Source organism: Schistocerca cancellata, chromosome 1 (assembly GCF_023864275.1).
Source record: "Schistocerca cancellata isolate TAMUIC-IGC-003103 chromosome 1, iqSchCanc2.1, whole genome shotgun sequence".
Classification (NCBI taxonomy): Eukaryota; Metazoa; Arthropoda; class Insecta; order Orthoptera; family Acrididae; genus Schistocerca; species Schistocerca cancellata.
The window spans coordinates 1,016,679,222-1,016,698,975 of record NC_064626.1 but is presented as its reverse complement, the minus strand read 5'-3'; the positions used below and the strand labels follow the sequence as shown (position 1 = coordinate 1,016,698,975).

At 41.1% G+C, this 19,754-nt stretch overlaps 1 protein-coding gene across 1 annotated transcript in view; it reads left to right on the top strand.

Annotated features, from left to right (window-relative positions):
* The first annotated feature begins 891 nt into the window (after positions 1 to 891).
* The window catches only part of LOC126121660 (lachesin-like), a 1,053,745-nt gene continuing 1,034,882 nt past the window's right edge, over positions 892 to 19,754 (top strand). The window contains exon 1 of the mRNA XM_049915085.1: positions 892 to 1,021. Coding sequence (XP_049771042.1) covers positions 892 to 1,021 — 130 coding nt within the window. The remainder of the gene's footprint in view (positions 1,022 to 19,754) is intronic.

Here is a 19,754-nt window from a genome sequence, read left to right as displayed (position 1 = left end):
TGCCAGTCTGCATTTTATATCCTCTCTACTTCGACCATCATCAGTCATTTTGCTCCCCAAATAGCAAAACTCCTTTACTACTTTAAGTGTCTCATTTCCTGATCTAATTCCCTCAGCATCACCCGACTTAATTCGACTACATTCCATTATCCTCGTTTTGCTTTTGCTGATGTTCAGCTTATATCATCCTTTCAAGACATTGTCCATTCCGTTCAACTGCTCTTCCAAGTCCTTTGCTGTCTCTGACAGAATTACAATGTCATCGGCGAACCTCAACGTTTTTATTTCTTCTCCATGGATTTTAATACCTACTCCGAAGTTTTCTTTTGTTTCCTTCACTGCTTGCTCAATATACAGATTGAATAACATCGGGGAGAGACTACAACCCTGTCTTACTTCCTTCCCAACCACTACTTCCCTTTCATGCCCCTCGACTCTTATAACTGTTATCTGGTATCTGTACAAATTGTAAATAGCCTTTCGCTCCCTGTATTTTACCCCTGCCACCTTTAGAATTTGAAAGAGAGTATTCCAGTCAACATTATCAAAAGCTTTCTCTAAGTCTATTTTATTTTATTTAAAAAAAATTAAGGTTTTCATTTGACTCACCCTCGTATTAAACCAATCTTTCCGCGCAACTCAGCCACAACTGGTGTCGTCCCCGCACAGCGCCTGTTTCCTTCGTCTGTATTTACGTGGATCACCTGCGCAGCTCTTGACGGGAGCAGGTGGTGTCGCGGGAGGGGGTTTGCGCGCGCGCGCCGCCTGCCAGCGGCCGCGGGGGGCGTCGGCGTCGGCGCCGGCTGCTCCGGCTCGGCGTGGCGTCGCCGCAGTTGTCTGTTGCGTGTGGCGCGCGGCGGACAGCCGCCGAGAGATGCGGCCTGCTGCGACATGGGCGCCAACACACTGCCCGCTCGCCGACGCTCCGCGCCGCTGCACCTTGCGCGTCCGCTGCCGCTGCTGTTGCCGCTCGCGCTGCTGCTGCTGGTCGTCCAGCCCGCCGCTTCCCACCACAGAGCAGGTGCGCAAACCAGCCTCTCTCATCACCTTCTTTTTTCCCGCGTCGTCTCCGCAACTTCGAATATTCGCTGAAGAAAAATAATAAAATGCTAATATTAAATTTATGGTATCTCTTCCGGACGCTGGTGGACATCGCAACTGTAGTGTTAATAAGGTAGGGTGATCGGATTTCTAAAATGAGAATGTGGAATACAAATTAAAAGTTGAAATGAATCGATATTTTGTGGACACTTTTATTAATACTCTCTCCATAGTAGATTAGTGTTAAACTAGTTGGTTTATGCGACAACTACACAGACCATCGTACACTGTTGTTAAAATTCGCAATAAAAATGCATCAAAATCTCTTGCATTACTGAGCGAGTAAATATCATACCGTTTTATTAATGTCACACGTAAACACATTACTTTAACATAACGAGGACTTTAACTAAGGCAGAAAATGATTATAGGTTAATATTTTAAACATAACTGCACAACAGCAACGGTTTCACGTAATAAAATTATAAACAGACTACCAGTTGCAATGGATAAAGGAATTCTTTACCTAGGTTTCGACAAATATAAATTTGTCTTCTTCAGAAGGTAGCAATTTTACATTAGTAAGGACTAATGCACCATCGCCGTTTTTAAAATTGTCGGCATAGATCCATGTGTCAAAAATAAAATATAGCCCTAGAATTAGGGTTTGTCACGTAAATATAAAATAGCTCATGGATCTTGCCGACTCGATTGTGAGCAATTTTATATTTACGTGACAAACCCTAATTCTAGGGCTATATTTTATTTTTGACACATGGATCTATGCCGACAATTGTAAAAATGGTGATGATACGTTAGTCCTTACTAATGTAAAATTGTTACCTTCTGAAGATGAGAAATTTATATTTGTCGAAACCTAGGTAAAGAATTTCTTTATCCATTGCAACTGGTCGGCTGTTTATAAGATTATAGGTTACTTAATTTCACTCTCAATTGGTCTGTAAGTTTCTCCGTGGATAATTTCTTAAAAAATCTTTTTTGTCATATTTTGCAGAAGAATGTATGCCATTCAAGAGTTTAATGTTCTCAAACGGAATTTTATAAAAATCAACACATGAAATATCCTGGAAATGAATCTTTGTTATAACTATTTTCTTAACGGCTGCGACACTAAACCTCTTTTTTTCGTTAGTTCGTTAGTCATGCATGACGAGACCACTCTTTCTGCAGCAGCATTAGTGCAAAGTATAGCTAGCAAAAACGCAGTAATGAGCTACAAATTCCTGCAGCGCTTATCGTGAGACAAGGAAGTTGAAAATCGTAGACTTCACTCAGTTTGGTTTCTTTATTCTTTGGGCATGTCCACACTTGTTCTCCATTTGATTATACTACATTTTATTTAAACACACACTTTTTCAAAATATACGAGATGGTTAGGGAAAAACGACGCAATATACGTCCCGTATGCCTTTGTCGGGACAACGGGACACTGAAGCTAAATAAGGAACGATCCCGCATAATACGGGACTCCGGGTCACTCTATAATGAGCTATTATGCTAGCAGAAACAGCAGCCACTCGCGATTTATATTTTTCCACAAGTGAGTCTTTCAAATCGCTCCAGGTCTTTATTCAGGTGGTGGTTGTTTACAAACACCAGCTGATGAACAATGTGCGGCTCTTGTGTAGTGTCATCACGTCTGTGAACACAATTTACAGGAAATATTCTAATGTACTATCATCGTGAGATATGAATCATTATCATAACATCTAAAAAAAACTAAAAATTTATGTAACAAATAAATGGTTTTTAGACAGACTTAATGTTCACTTACGCTTTTAACGTTTAAATTTAAACTGACTTCAGAATGTACTACACAAAATGCCGGGACGAATGTTACGCTTGATAATTAAAAATAGTTCTTGAAATGATATTTACTGTGAAATTGCATGTTAGATGTCCTTTTAGAAAGTCTAACGCGGTTTCATTCCGTCAGTGAAAAGTGCTTACTTGGACTTGTTTGCTAACATTTTATAACGCTTTGGTCCTGTGAACTTTACTAAACGTGAAGGTATAGCTGTTATATGGTAGTTAGTTTCACATGTAGAACGTTTATTCATGACCAGAGTTTATGACTAGAAAAATAGCATAATTCGTGCCAGTTCTTCGTTTCAAGGGTCACAGAATACCTGGCATTTTGAAACGCTCTTATCAACTAGTTTGTTGTGCCTGTTTTTGTACGCTGTAATTCAACGAGAAAGCGAACTACTGCTTTGTGACGTATCTGTTACGTGTGGCAGGATATCTATAGATCACCACTGCAGGAGGTGACACACATCCTTTGCTACACTCGTTCTCTCAACCATTATGATTATTCCTCTTAAGCTTTTATGTTTAAATGTAAAATGGCAGCACCGTAAGGACATTATTTATGATGAAAAGTATTCGAACGTTAGGGGATAAAATTGCATGTATCACATGTAAAAAGCAAACGAAAAGAAAATGAACTACTTCATATGGTTCCTCTGATACTGCAGTAGCAAAACCGGATTGACAACAGCTCTTAACGAAGATACTGGAGGATAAAGTATCTAACGTGAAACGTTACAGGTACAGGTAAGTAGGACAATATAGTATTGCTTCTGAGCTATGTATTACATACCGTGAGTGAAAAAAAATAGAAATCATGATTGCTAGACGTGTAACGAAGAATAACTACAGCTGAAACCTCACTGTACGATGACATAGGGGAATCAGGTAGTGTTTGCTACAAGCTGATTCAGACTTTCAATGGCTCTCGCCGAGGCAGTTGGATTATTAGTCAAAAATATTGTTGATCCACTCATGTTTAAACTTACGCGTTTATAACACAATATTACATGCGGTAAAGCAAACATTGGTCATTCAGCATTGCAAGCGATAAATTTATAAATTGTTCCAGTTTAGTACAGTTAAGTAGCAAAACAATTAATTTAACATATTCCTTTTTTCATTATATACGTAACTGAACGCTACGATTTTGACATCGTGTCATCTTGAGTCATTATTATCACAATAACTGCAGTTTATGTCTAAATTTATGGTCTTTAAAAAACCTTATTCCTCCACCTAAATGAACTTTTCGATCCTCTCAACATTTACATTCGTGTGTTGGGTATTTAAAAATGTTTTTGAGAACGGATTGCAGTACATTCCTCGAGTTTCTTCGTGAAGAGTGCTTATGTCAGGCGACATTTACCAAAATAAGCACAATATAATGCATATAGAAGAGTAATTTGTGGATGGAATTTACGAAAGTATGCACCTGTTTACTTGCATCGATATTGTCACGACTATCGCATTTTTTAATCTATACAGGGTGTCACAGGAGAAGTGAACAATATTGAGGGGTGTGACAGGACCGGTGATTCGAAGCATAGAAGTCTAGTGAGCGTGGGCTCTAAAATGCAATGAGCACTTCTTCACCGTGGACATTGTGAAAAGCCCGCATCTCGTGGTCGTGCGGTAGCGTTCTCGCTTCCCACGCCCGGGTTCCCGGGTTCGATTCCCGGCGGGGTCAGGGATTTTCTCTGCCTCGTGATGGCTGGGTGTTGTGTGCTGTCCTTAGGTTAGTTAGGTTTAAGTAGTTCTATTTTCTAGGGGACTGATGACCATAGATGTTAAGTCCAATAGTGCTCAGAGCCATTTGAACCATTTGACATTGTGAAAAAAATTTCTTCTAGTGCAATCTCTCTGCTTTCCATATTTCGATAGATGGTAGTACGGATCAAATGAAGGAAAAATAACATTCAGTAAACATGGATTCTAAAGTCCATACCTGAAGAGCTATGAGCACTTGTCCATCTTCGTTGCTGTGAACCACATCTATTCTACTGAACAAGTTCTCACAATCCTTAAGGTACGCATTTTAGAGCCTATTTCACTAGGCAGTTTTGCTTCGGATGATTGTTCTTGTCATATCACTGAATACTGACCATTCTTCCTCAGACACCCTGTGTAAATGTTGTTTTCAGCACCGCCAAAACTCTTAATGTTGATCTATAGGTCCTTAAAAGGATACGAGAAGATTCCCGAATACAAATCTTAAGAGGAGCATATTAAAGTGACTCGAAAGCTGGCCGGTGGAAAAACATTAGTTCATACTTGGGGGAAAATAATTTCATGACACTCGATAAAAATACTTGCAGGTGATCCTTGAACTGTATAATTGCTCTGAATTTAAATGTCTGCATACATGTGTCTTTTGAAGATAATTTTTGAAGGAATATCGTCATGCCTCCTACCAAAGTTTTCAGATATCACCACCATAAATACTATCACGACGTTAATAAGATCGTCATTATCATCATCAACAACATAATATATCATCAGTTGGATATAAAGCAAGATTTCATGCATAAATCGTGGCTGATTGTGGTATCTTATTTGAAGTTTAAGTCACATTTGTAGCGTTTAGCTACGTGTATAATGAAACAAAATAGGAATAAGTTTCATCAGTAGTTTTGGTACATACAAACACTTTACAAACTTATAGTTTTAAATGCTGAATTAAAGAAGTACTGCAAACAATATTTTCTTTAGCATATGTAATACCGTTATAAACTTCTAAGTTTCTACATCAATGGACTAAAAATATTTTTGAATGACTATTAGTCCAACTGCCTCGGCAGGAGCTGGTGAGTCTGAATCAGCTTGTAACAGATATCTACCTAATCCCACTATGTCGTCATGTAATGAGGTAACAGTTGTTGTCAATCTGATTTCGCTACTATGTTACCTGAGAAACCACACGAAGTAACTCATTTTCTTTTCGTTTGTTTCTTATATCTGAGACACGCAGTTTTAGCCCCTAGACTTTGAACAGTTTTCATCATAAATAATATCCTTACGTTGCTGTCATCTTACAGGAAAGATAAGAATGCTTGAAAAATGAGTGTAGTAAAAAAATCTGTGTTACCTCCTGCAGTGGTAATCTGTAGGTATCGTGCTACAGCTAACAGATATATCACAAACTAATATGCTTTCTCGCTGAATTACAGCGTACAAAAAGAGGCTCATGTAACAGGTTGATAACAGCGGTTCAAAATGACAGGCATTCTGTGACGCGTGAAACGACGAACTGACGCGAGTTACGCTTTTTTTCTGTTTGTAAACTCTGGCTATGAATAAACGTTCTATATGTCAAACTGGGTAGTATATAACAGATATGCTTTTACGTTAATGTAATGTTCACAGGACGAAAACGTTATAAAACGTTATAAAATGGTCGACCGCAAGCAAGCGCTTTTCACTGACAGGATAAAACCCCGTTAGACTTTCTAAAAGGACGTTTGACATGTTGGCAACTTCACAATAAATCTCATTTCATGAATCATCTTCAGTTATCAAGCGTAACATTCATCACCACACTTTGTGCAGTATATACAGATATATATTTCAGTTTCGCGGAATAAAAAAAATGGTTCAAATGGCTCTGAGCACTATGGGACTTAACTTCTGAGGTCATCAGTCCCCTAGAACTTAGAATTACTTAAACCTAACTAACCTAAGGACATTACACACATCCATGCCCGAGGCAGGATTCGAACCTGCGACTGTAACGGTCGCGCGGTTCCAGACTGTAGCGCCTAGCACCCCTCGGCCACACTGGCCGGCTTCACGGAATAATGAGATTTGAAATTACAATTACAATACTAAACAATTAAGATATTATAACATCAATTTAACATAAACAGCTCTGACCAAAGAGTTACACTCCTTACTTTACGATTTCAAAGAATTTTTGGAAACTTATGATTGGTTATTATGTGAATGTGAGGCTGCTAGCTTATTATTCCAGCATGTAACTAATGACAGAATTCTGCTGTAACCATTTATATCCGGGCACAAAAAACAATGCTACACACACAGTACTGAAATAAATACTTTCGAAAGATGACAAGCATAATGAACTAAAGGTACTGAAAATTAGGGCTCGTAATTTCTTATGAAACGGCGATCGGTTACGATTACTTAATATAATAATATGTAGACTCAGGTAGCCGATATTAAATGGTCGTCTCTAGTTGAGCTTCTAAGGCTGACAGACACACAGAAGGAAGGAAGATTAAAAGTTGACATCGCTTCTTAGCTCGTGATGATTCTGAGGCTTCGATGCAGCGAATACACCCACACGACTGGGAAAAAGCACAGGCTGCTCCCGTATACAAGAAGGGCAAAAGAACGTATCTGCAAAATTATGTGATCGCTCTAAGCTTGTTGACACCAGTGCCTACCAATTTAAATTGTGTTTTATAGCACTGAGGATGGTCACTAAGTGACCGAAAATCGATTTTGCAGTTAATAAAACAAAAAAAAATACGACCAATGCTGTCTCTCCTTCCAAGTATATCCATTATCTGATCAAGGTGCACAGGACACTCCATGGAGTCGCCAATCAAGGATTTAGGAATTAGCATTCATGAAAAACGCAGATCGCCGCTATCGCATGGGATACCCTACGAACCAGGGATGCAGACTAACAGACTTGAGACTGAGAAGCTTATGTCCACGAATCAGCATGGTTTTAGGAAGCATCGCTTGTGCTAAACTCATCTTTCCCTTTTCTCACATGATATACTGCGAAATATGGATGAAGGGCAATAGGCGGATGCCGTATTTCAAGATTTCCGGCAGGCACTGGACACTGTGCCCCACTGCAGCTGTTAACGAAAGTACGAGAATATGGAATAAGTTCACAGATATGTGAGTGGCTCTTACGTAATAGAACCTATCATGTTGTCCTCGACGGCGAGTGTTCATCAAAGACAAGGGTATGGTTAAGAGTGGCCCAGGGAAGAGCGGTAGGACCGCTGTTGTTCTCTTTATACATAAATGATTTGGAGGACGGGGTGGGTGGCAATTTTCGTTCGTTTGCTGCTGATGCTGTGGTGTACGGTAAGGTGTCGAAGCTGAGTGACTGTAGGAAGATACAAGACGATTTAGACCAAATTTCTAGTTGGTGTGATGAATGGCAGCTAACTGTAAATGTGGAAAAATGTAGGTTAATGCGGAAGAGTAGGAAGAACAAACCTGTTGCGTTCGGATGCAGTATCACTAGTGTCTTACGTTACACAATCAAGTCATTTAAATATCTGGGCGTACGTTGCAAAGCGATATGAATTGGAACGACCATGTAAGAACTGTGACAGAGAAGGCAAGTGGTCGACTTCAGTTTACTGGGAGGATTTTGGAAAAGATTTCACCTGCAAAGGAGACCGCGTGTAGGCAGCTGGTGTGTCATATTTTTGAGTACTGTTAGAGTGCTTGTGATCCGTACCAGGTAGAATTGAAGGAAGACATTGAAGCAATTCAGAGGCGGGCTTCTAGATTTGTTACCCGTAGGTTCGAACAACACGTAAGTGTTAACGTAGACGCTTCGGTAATTCAAATTGATGTATCTGGAGGGAAGGCAACTTTGTTTTCGAGAAACACTGCTGAGAAAATTTGGAGACGCGGCATTTGAAACTGACTGCCGAACGATTCGTACATTAAGTGTAAGGACCACAAAGATATGAGAAATTAGGGCTCATACGAAGGCATGTAGATAGCCGTTTAGCTACTCTCTGCCGGCCGCGATGGTCTCGCGGTTAAGGCGCTCAGTCCGGAACCGCGCGACTGCTACGGTCGCAGGTTCGAATCCTGCCTCAGGCATGGATGTGTGTGATGTCCTTAGGTTAGTTAGGTTTAAGTAGTTCTAAGTTCTAGGGGACTGATGACCACAGATGTTAAGTCCCATAGTGCTCAGAGCCATTTGAACCATTTTTTTAGCTACTCTCTGTTTGTGAGTGGAACAGAAAAGGAAATGACTAGTAGTGATACAGGGTATCCTCTGCCACGCACCGTCCGGTGGCTTGCGGAGTATCTATGTAGATGTAGAGGTGTACAGTAGACAGATTGCATGCTCCCAGTTTCCGGGAAACCTTCGGCACTTTACCACACTATAGCCAACAAGCAAGCGGAGGAGAAACGCGCCTGGCTCGACGACATTTTGAGTAACAGAAGTCAGTACGTTATCCTGGACTGCGAATTTCCATCAGAGATAGAGGTAGTGTCATGATTGCCCTAGGAAAGTGTGATAAGATCACTTATTATTATTAGCGTGAACGTAATCCAACCGTTGGATGGTGTGAGCAGCAGTCTCTTTAATAATGAGGCTGTTGCATCCGCTGAATGTGATGAGAGATACTCTCAAGTAATAAGTGATACTCTCTTTCTTAGTGCGGACGACAACCTACGCACGGATTGGTAATTTCATGGTCAAGCTGATTAAAAATGTCGTGTGACTAGGGCCTCCCGTCGGGTAGACCGTTCGCCGGGTGCAAGTCCTTCGATTTGACGCCACTTCGGCGACTTGCTCGTCGATGGGGATGAAATGGTGATGATGAGACCACACAACACCCAGTCCCTGAGCGGAGAAAATCTCCGACCCAGCCGGGAATCGAACCCGGGCCCTTAGGCTTGGTCAAGCTGATGTTACACTATGTAATCAAATGTATTCGGATACCTGGCTGAAAATGACTTACAAGTTCGTGGCACCCTCCACCGGTAATCAATATGGTGTTCTCCCATCCTTAGCCTTGATGAAAGCTTCCACTCTCACAGGCATACGTTCAATCAGGTGCTGGAAGGTTTCTTGGGGAATGGCAGCTCATTCTTCACGGAATGCTGTACTGGGGAGAGGTATTGATGTCGGTCGGTGAGGCCTGGCACGAAGTCGGTGTTCCAAAACATGCAAAGGTGTTCTATAGGATTCAGGTCAGGATACTTTGCAGGCCAGTCCATTATAGGGATGATATTGTCGTGTAAAAAACCCCTCCCCCTCCACAGCCCGTGCATTATGAACACGTGTTCGATCGTGTTGAAAGATGCAGTCGTCATCCCCGAATTGCTCTTCGACGTGGGAAGCAAGTAGGTGCTTAAAACATCAATGTAGGCCCGTGCTATGATAGCGGCACGCTAAACAACAAAGGGTGTAAGCCACCTCCATGAAATACACGACCACACCATAACACCAACGCCTCCGAATTTTACTATTGGCACTACACACGCTGGCAGGTGACGTACACCGGGCATTCGCTATACCGAAACCCTGCCATCGGATCGCCACATTGTGTGCTGTGATTCGTTACTCCACACGATGTTTTACCACTGTTCAATCGTCCATTGTTTACGCTCGTTAGACCAAGCCAGGCGTCGTTTGGCATTTACCGACGTGATGTGTGGCTTATGAGCAGCCGGTATACCACAAAATCCAAGTTCTCTCACCTCACTATATCCAAAAATTCATCTAATGACTAGAAGGAGTTGCCATTAAGAAATTCTTTTAATTTCCTTTTAAATGCTATATGGCTATCTGTCAGACTATTGATGCTATTAGGAAAGTGACCAAAGACTTTTGTGGCAGTATAATTTACCCCCTTCTGAGCCAAAGTTAGATTTAACCTTGAGTAGTGAAGATCATCCTTTCTACTAGTCTTGTAGCCGTGTACACTGCTTTTACTTTTGAATTCGTTCGGACTATTAATAACAAATTTCATAAGTGAATCTTTATATTGAGAGGCTACAGTGAAGATCTCTGGCTCTTTAAATAAGTGTCTGCAGGATGATCTTGGATGAGCTCCAGCAATTATTCTGATTACACGCTTTTGTGCAATGAATACTCTTTTACTCAATGACGAGTTACCCCAGAATATGATGCCATACGAAAGCATAGAATGAAAACAGGCTTGGTAAGCTAATTTACTGAGATGTATATCGCCAAAATTTGCAATGACCCTGTAGCATAAGTAGCTGAACTCAAACGTTTCAGGAGATCCTCAGTGTGTTTTTCCAGTTCAACTCCTCATCAATGCATACACCTACAAATTTTGAATATTCTACCTTTCTGTTCGAAGTCTATATTTATTAATGGTGTCATTCTATTTACTGTGTGGAACTGTATATACTGTGTTTTGATCACATAGTGTAGTTTCCGACCAATGGTGCGCAATGACAGCGAATGTTATAGAGAGTCGACTGCTTGTTCTCGGATGGTAGGCGTAGATGTGAACGGTTTAACGATGTTCTTTGTGCACAGTATGGCGATCCTCCATTGTGGCGATCAGACATGGGCGACCACAACCTTACCGACGAATCTGTGTACCTCACTGTAGTCCAACATCGCGCCACGGTCACTTCTAAATTATCTAGATGTTGTACGATTCGACCAACGACCAAATGAAGACGTGGAATCAGGTATCTTTCAAGCTTTGCGAGGAGCTGATAAACGCTGTCTCACGCGAGTACGCGTCATCTCCGTGTCCTTTGCAGTGATCACATACGCTACTGGGCCTGGTAACAACACTTGACACGACCAACACTAATGTATACATAAAGGAAAGCGCCGAAGGTATTCAGAACGTGATACTAGATTTGTAACCAGTCTGATCGACCACTCTGCTGAGGAAGTGCTTCATGAGCTCAGATGAGAATTTTTGGGAAGTGGAGTGGAAGGGGAGGGGAAAAGGGGAGAAGGCGACCGTGTTTCATGATGAAAAACTTAAGGTCATTCAGGATAGATTGCAGAAAGATTCTAGTGCTCCCAATTGCCGGCCGCGGTGGCCAAGCGGTTCTAGGCGCTTCAGTCTGGAACCGAGTGACCGCTACGGTCGCAGGTTCGAATCCTGCCTCGGGCATGGATGTGTGTGATGTCCTTAGGTTGTTGTTGTTGTTGTGGTCTTCAGTCCTGAGACTGGTTTGATGCAGCTCTCCATGCTACTCTATCCTGTGCAAGCTTCTTCATCTCCCAGTATCTACTGCAACCTACATCCTTCTGAATCTGCTTAGTGTATTCATCTCTTGGTCTCCCTCTACGATTTTTACCCTCCACACTGCCCTCCAATGCTAAATTTGTGATCCCTTGATGCCTCAAAACATGTCCTACCAACCGATCCCTTCTTCTAGTCAAGTTGTGCCACAAACTTCTCTTCTCCCCAATCCTATTCAATACCTCCTCATTAGTTACGTGATCTACCCACCTTATCTTCCGCATTCTTCTGTAGCACCACATTTCGAAAGCTTCTATTCTCTTCTTGTCCAAACTAGTTATCGTCCATGTTTCACTTCCATACATGGCTACACTCCATACAAATACTTTCAGAAACGACTTCCTGACACTTAAATCTATACTCGATGTTAACAAATTCCTCTTCTTGAGAAACGCTTTCCTTGCCATTGCCAGTCTACATTTTATATCCTCTCTACTTCGACCATCATCGGTTATTTTACTCCCTAAATAGCAAAACTCCTTTACTACTTTAAGTGTCTCATTTCCTAATCTAATTCCCTCAGCATCACCCGACTTAATTTGACTACATTCCATTATCCTCGTTTTGCTTTTGTTGATGTTCATCTTATATCCTCCTTTCAAGACACTGTCCATTCCGTTCAACTGCTCTTCCAAGTCCTTTGCTGTCTCTGACAGAATTACAATGTCATCGGCGAACCTCAAAGTTTTTACTTCTTCTCCATGAATTTTAATACCTACTCCAAATTTTTCTTTTGTTTCCTTTACTGCTTGCTCAATATACAGATTGAATAACATCGGGGAGAGGCTACAACCCTGTCTTACTCCTTTCCCAACCACTGCTTCCCTTTCATGCCCCTCGACTCTTATAACTGCCACCTGGTTTCTGTACAAACTGTAAATAGCCTTTCGCTCCCTGTATTTTACCCCTGCCACCTTCAGAATTTGAAAGAGAGTATTCCACTTAACATTGTCAAAAGCTTTCTCTAAGTCTACAAATGCTAGAAACGTAGGTTTGCCTTTTCTTAATCTTTCTTCTAAGATAAGTCGTAAGGTCAGTATTGCCTCACGTGTTCCAACATTTCTACGGAATCCAAACTGATCTTCCCCGAGGTCGGCTTCTACCAGTTTTTCCATTCGTCTGTAAGGAATTCGCGTTAGTATTTTGCAGCTGTGACTTATTAAACTGATAGTTCGGTAATTTTCACATCTGTCAACACCTGCTTTCTTTGGGATTGGAATTATTATATTCTTCTTGAAGTCTGAGGGTATTTCGCCTGTCTCATACATCGTGCTCACTAGATGGTAGAGTTTTGTCATGACTGGCTCTCCCGAGGCCATCAGTAGTTCAAAAGGAATGTTGTCTACTCCCGGGGCCTTGTTTCGACTCAGGTCTTTCAGTGCTCTGTCAAACTCTTCACGCAGTATCTTATCTCCCATTTCGTCTTCATCTACATCCTCTTCCATTTCCATAATATTGTCCTCAAGTACATCGCCCTTGTATAAACCCTCTATATACTCCTTCCACCTTTCTGCCTTCCCTTCTTTGCTTAGAATTGGGTTGCCATCTGAGCTCTTGATATTCATACAAGTGGTTCTCTTCTCTCCAAAGGTCTCTTTAATTTTCCTGTAGGCAGTATCTATCTTACCCCTAGTGAGACAAGCCTCTACATCCTTACATTTGTCCTCTAGCCATCCCTGCTTAGCCATTTTGCACTTCCTGTCGATATCATTTTTGAGACGTCTGTATTCCTTTTTGCCTGCTTCATTTCCTGCATTTTTGTATTTTCTCCTTTCATCAATTAAATTCAATATTTCTTCTGTTACCCAAGGATTTCTATTAGCCCTCGTCTTTTTACCTACTTGATCCTCTGCTGCCTTCACTACTTCATCCCTCAGAGCTACCCATTCTTCTTCTACTGTATTTCTTTCCCCCATTCCTGTCAATTGTTCCCTTATGCTCTCCCTGAAACTCTCTACAACCTCTGGTTCTTTCAGTTTATCCAGGTCCCATCTCCTTAAGTTCCCACCTTTTTGCAGTTTCTTCAGTTTCAATCTGCAGTTCATAACCAATAGATTGTGGTCAGAATCCACATCTGCCCCAGGAAATGTCTTACAATTTAAAACCTGGTTCCTAAATCTCTGTCTTACCATTATATAATCTATCTGATACCTACTAATATCTCCAGGATTCTTCCAGGTATACAACCTTCTTTTATGATTCTTGAACCAAGTGTTGGCTATGATTAAGTTATGCTCTGTGCAAAATTCTACAAGGCGGCTTCCTCTTTCATTCCTTCCCCCCAATCCATATTCACCTACTATGTTTCCTTCTCTCCCTTTTCCTACTGACGAATTCCAGTCACCCATGACTATTAAATTTTCGTCTCCTTTCACTACCTGAATAATTTCTTTTATCTCGTCATACATTTCATCTATTTCTTCATCATCTGCAGAGGTAGTTGGCATGGTTTAAGTAGTTCTAAGTTCTAGGCGACTGGTGACCTCAGATGTTAAGTCACATAGTGCTCAGAGCCATTTGAACCAATTTGCCTTCAATTTTCATTTCGCTCAAGGGCCATGAGGGCAAAATACATCTACCTCTACATCTACCACTATACTCTGCACGCCACCTTATGGTGTTTGGTGGAGGGTACTTTTACTATTGTCACTTCATCCTTTTCCTGTTCCAATCGCGTCCAGTTCGCGGGAAGAAAGATTGCTGAAAAGCCTCCTTGTGGACTCGAATGTCTCTAGTTTTGTCTTCACGGTCTTTTCGCGAGGTGTACGTAGGAGTTAGCAATATGTTGGTTGACTATTCTAGGAAATTATACTCCCGGAATTTTAACAGCAGATCATGCTGTGATACGCAACGCCATTCTTGCAGCGCCTGTTGTTGGAGCTGACTGAGCATTTCCGTGACTCTTTCGTGCTTACTAAATGATCCTATAGCGAAACGTGCTGCTCTAGCAATATCTAAGTGTTGGTCGAATGTGTACTTTGTAAGCTACTTCCTTTGTTCATGGACTAAACTTCCTGAGGAACCTTTCACTGAATCTCAGTCTGGCATTTGCCTCACCTGCGATTAATTTTACGTGGTCGTTGCTCTTCAAATCACCCTGTACTCGTACTCCTAGATATTTTATGGAAGTAATTGCTTCCAGTGTTGTTCTGCAATCGTGTAGTCATACAATAAAGGGTCTTTGTGTCTATGTATTCGCAATACGTTTACATTTGTTTATGTCGAGGCTCAATTGACATCCCTGCACCATGCGTCTATCCTCTGTAGGTCTTCCTGCATTTCACTACAATTTCGAAGTACACTCTACCATGCACTACACAGTGGCTTGCGAAGTGTATATGTAGGGGTAGATCATTATGGGTGGAGTACAAGCTTGAACTGGAGGTACTACAAGCCCACTCTCGCTACAAACCCATCCTGCTTGGTCCGTTACGATATTCCTTCGTCACACTGCACAATACAAGTTTATAACTGGCTCTGGTTACTGCTTCGGCTACTGACCGTTATCTATAGTTAAGGCAATGTTGTCTTTATTCAGATTACTCTCTTTCGTCCGAATGGCTTAGTAGGTATACGGTTCTTAAAAGGTTTTATTTCATAACACTGAAACACAGTTACAATAAAAGGTGATTATTTATTGTTCAATGATATATTATACTAAATTCCTCAAACAAAACGGTCTACTATGTGGCACGATTTCTTTCCGTATTTTCACAATGAAACTTTATTTTTAATAGCGGTGTATAAATGTTCATTCTACCGACGTCGCTAATGCGAAATTTCTGTCTCGAATATCAGTCCCAGATCCATTAACGACAACTATCCACGAATACCACACGTCCACACTCCTCGCACGCCAGCCAACGACGACTTTCGCACGAAAACTGACTGTGCGCAGATTAAACGCTACAACATATCTGTTGTTGCGTGCCTTCCACGGACTTGTATTAGGCGAGTTGGAGAAACCACGTAACCCCAAATCCGGATAGGAGGACGGAGATTTGAACCTCCTTCCTCCCAAATGCAAGTCGAGTGTCTCAAACACTACATCACTTTACTCGGTACCAGTTCACGGAGAACACGGCGTCGATATTTGGTAATACCAAGGATTGCCGCCACGGTAGCTCAGCGTGTTCGGTCAGCGAGTTCGCTGCCCACTGTAATAAAAAATTGAGTGAACGAATCAACGATCAAATTGAACGGGGGGCGTGGGACGTCCGCCTCGAACAAATACAACGAATAATAACGAACAAAATGAGTTAAAAAAGGATATTATTTTGGTGTCAGGATTGGACTTCGTCTGTTGATACTCATACGGTGACTAGAGCGCGTATTCAAGAAGCGACTGCTTCATTTTTGAAAGTTTACAGTAAAGGGAGAAAGACAGGAGTGCAACGCACCTGTCTCTACAATACTGCCATGTAGAATGGTTTGTACAGATGTTCACAGGCCAATGTCCTACACGAGTGATATCTTTAATCATGATTAAAAGCGTTGCTGTGAAATACCAGTCAGTATTATGTAACTATTTCGAACTGCAATTAAAAAAAGGTAACGCAAGCGAAAAATGGCTTCCGATTTATCTGTAAGTTATAACCGAAAATTCTATGTTGCCGAACGAGAGGTCCTATAACGTCTAACGCAGAAATAATACAGCTCCAGAAAATATAATAAACAGAAGTTCAGTGCCTTCTGGCTGAATTCTGTAACTATCATGTTAAATGATAAGAGACTGCGCTAGCATCTGTGCAATAAGTTGCAGTGCTAGTCTGCCAGGTATTTTCCTCTGGGGCTACCGGCAGATGAAATGTCGGTTTTATCCAGTCATTGCTGTTTTACAATATGACGCAGCACCAAATCCAGAAACGTTTTATGTCAACTGATTCAGGTCATGCAAGCCTACACACATTTAAAACTTTTAGATTCTTTGCTCCTTATACTGCATATGAGGCTATAACTCGGAGGATATCACCTAGAATTACAACTGAATAAAGTCCTGTTCAACTCAACTAGTAACTACTCTGATCTACTGCAGGTACTGTCGTTTTTCAGCGTCTCCGCTGTTAAAGTACGTTTCATAACGCTGCTAAACTGGCGAAGAAACGATTGTGTGGACAAGAGATGAACTCTAGTATGGTTCCTCTCTCCCCCCCCCCCCCCTCTCTCTTAGATTTCCGTTGTTTTCCAGAATGCCATAAATCAAAGATCAGGCCTGGCCACGGCGTGCCAAACTTCACGCGTGCAGCTTGTCTGGGCCTCACGAGGGCCAAGGCCTTGCCTATCACTCGGCATTGCTTGGTCCATCTCAGAAGTAGCCGCAATAGCGCGAAAATCATTTAGCATTACGGTGCGGCATTTTTCGGTTGGCACAACTCTCAGAGTTTTTCAGAGTCTTGGCAATATATCGTCATAATCTTTTAAAATGAATGGAAATAGCAGAAAAAGGGATGAGAATTCTCAATGCGTATAAGCGATGGGTTCCACATATTTACTATGAAATGATGTTGCAACATCATGCAGAAAGAATTTAGAGATGTTGTTGACAACGAAAGAAAAAAATTACAAGGATCGATGGAGAGGATTCATTGTTCTGTACATAAAAAGCTCTTTGCGGCTAAGCATGCATGCCTAGAGCACGTGAAGAAATTGGCCGCATGACCAGCAAAATTTCTAAAGTCGCACGCATTATCCCATTGTCACTTGCAACTGTTTTCAGTGGACCTGAACGAAGAGTATGGAGACTTCATATATTACGGGAAAGTACGTTTGATTAAGTCAAGGGACATGCCGGGCTATTCCTGAATTTATGACGGAAAAAGGAGTAAAGGAATGACAAATAAAACATCCAGATGGATTGCAGACTTCACATTTTAAATGGGCTTGACTGCACACAGTCCACAGTAAGGCATTTCAGGATAATTTCTTTCTGATTTGATGCAAGTGTATTTAATAACAAAATCGCGTTGTAGAAGGGACACATTTTGAAAAAGACAGTCCAGTTCCATAAGCTCACTGACGTTAAACGCAACGCGAGGTTTGAAGAATTCTTAGTGGCCTTGAAAGAATTACAAGAATAGTTTCATAAGAGTTTGGAGGACTCTGTCAGTCTTACATCAGTTTCCGAGCTGTTTGCTGTCCCAGCTGAAGGCGTCCCTGTACATATGCAGAAGTAACTGATTGATCTGCAACGTAATTCCAGTCTTAATGACAAATGTTTTTACTTTAAAACTGTCCAAGGCATCTATATTGCTTTCTTCAGGTAGAGTTTCCAAGTCTCCTTGATGAGGTTGCAGAAGTGCTACAATATTTCGATAGACATATTTGTGTGAAAGACCTTATTTCGCTCACTAAATAAATCGCGATTATGTGGCAAGTTGAGTGCGAAACTCTGTGAAATTGTCTACATCTGTCCGTATACGGACAGTTTGTACCACTCAAAAATTATAACGTGTCTTCAGTGCACTAGAAGTAATTAAATAATACTAAATATTTGTTTTGTTTGTGATCCATGGTGTTGAGAAATGTGAGATGTAAAACCAAGTCGTACGCAGTGCGACTGCACTGCTATTTAAATGTGGCGCATTTGCAGTTTTGCCCCCTCTTCCCACTCTTCTCGTTCAGGTAGCGTGCTGGGGCGGTTGGGGAAACGTGCAACCAAAATCTTGGCTGCCCCTGTCTTGGACCATAGATACATAAGCCAGAAATTATAAGTATTTCAGAATTGTAACAATATTAGTGAACTCTCAGTTATTTAAAGAACCGAACTATCACAAATAAAAAGCCTGATTACCTGATAAATGAGTTAATGTATTAAATATGTGACGTTAAACACGCAAGCGAGAAAAGTTTAGAAAGAGACTGAAATTATGTTTAAAGTTTGTTGAAAGCCTCTAAGTGCCCTCATTATCAAACACTTGATGAAGATGTAGCCTGAGTAACTTGCGCTCTATTTTACGCAAGAGGTAGTTTTTCATGCGCATGAATGTCTATGATATCGTATTTCCTGAACTGCTGTGGTAAAATGGTATAACTGTGCAGATACATTCAATGGTATGTGTGGATATTATCTGAAAAACGTGTTGGTAACAGATCAGAAGTAATAAATTAAAGCGTCATGCCTAATGTTGAAGTTTTACTGCATGAAATATTTTGTGAGGAGGTGTCATCGAGAAAACGTTTTATAAAGATTTGAAATTATGTTAAAGTTTGTTGGAAGTCGCTAAGTACTCTCTTTCTCAAATGCTGGATGAATAAAGTGTGGGTAATTTGCGCGCAATGAGCTACGTCGCCTCAAGACATACGAGTATACACAGTTTCTAACCGTAACACTTGTCTTACCCTGCTAAACCTTTAACGTAAGATTATACGTCTCAATTAGCCGATTATGAAAGCAGTTTTAATTTTTAAGTCCTGTTAATAATTACATGAAACACTGGAAATGAATTTTTTTTTGGCCCTGGAAGTAGTTAGAAAGCAACCTGCAGCTGCAGTCATGAACCATGAACCACGAACAGTTTCGCTATTTAGTAATGCCGATATTTAGCACACAACCATGGTTGTGATAACAGTCACAGTGTGCCGTCACGAAGGTTTATTGCCAAAGAGCCTTTTTGAGAGTATTAAAAGACTTAAGTGACAGACACTACTGCAGTTCACTTCGTTCTTCTTGACATGGCTGCCGTACATCCACTATGAAATTACCGTTTTAGTCTGTGTGACTGTTTTTATCTCTCTATCGCCCATATACTGAGAAAATATCACCGAAGGTGTACATTATATCTTGCATGTCTGCAAGATCTCTCTTGGGTTGCGATTACTGTAAATGTATAACAAACTGTAGGAAAACAACCAATGGCACAAGTTAAACAATACACTGACTTGATAAAATATTGGGGGCCTTAATAT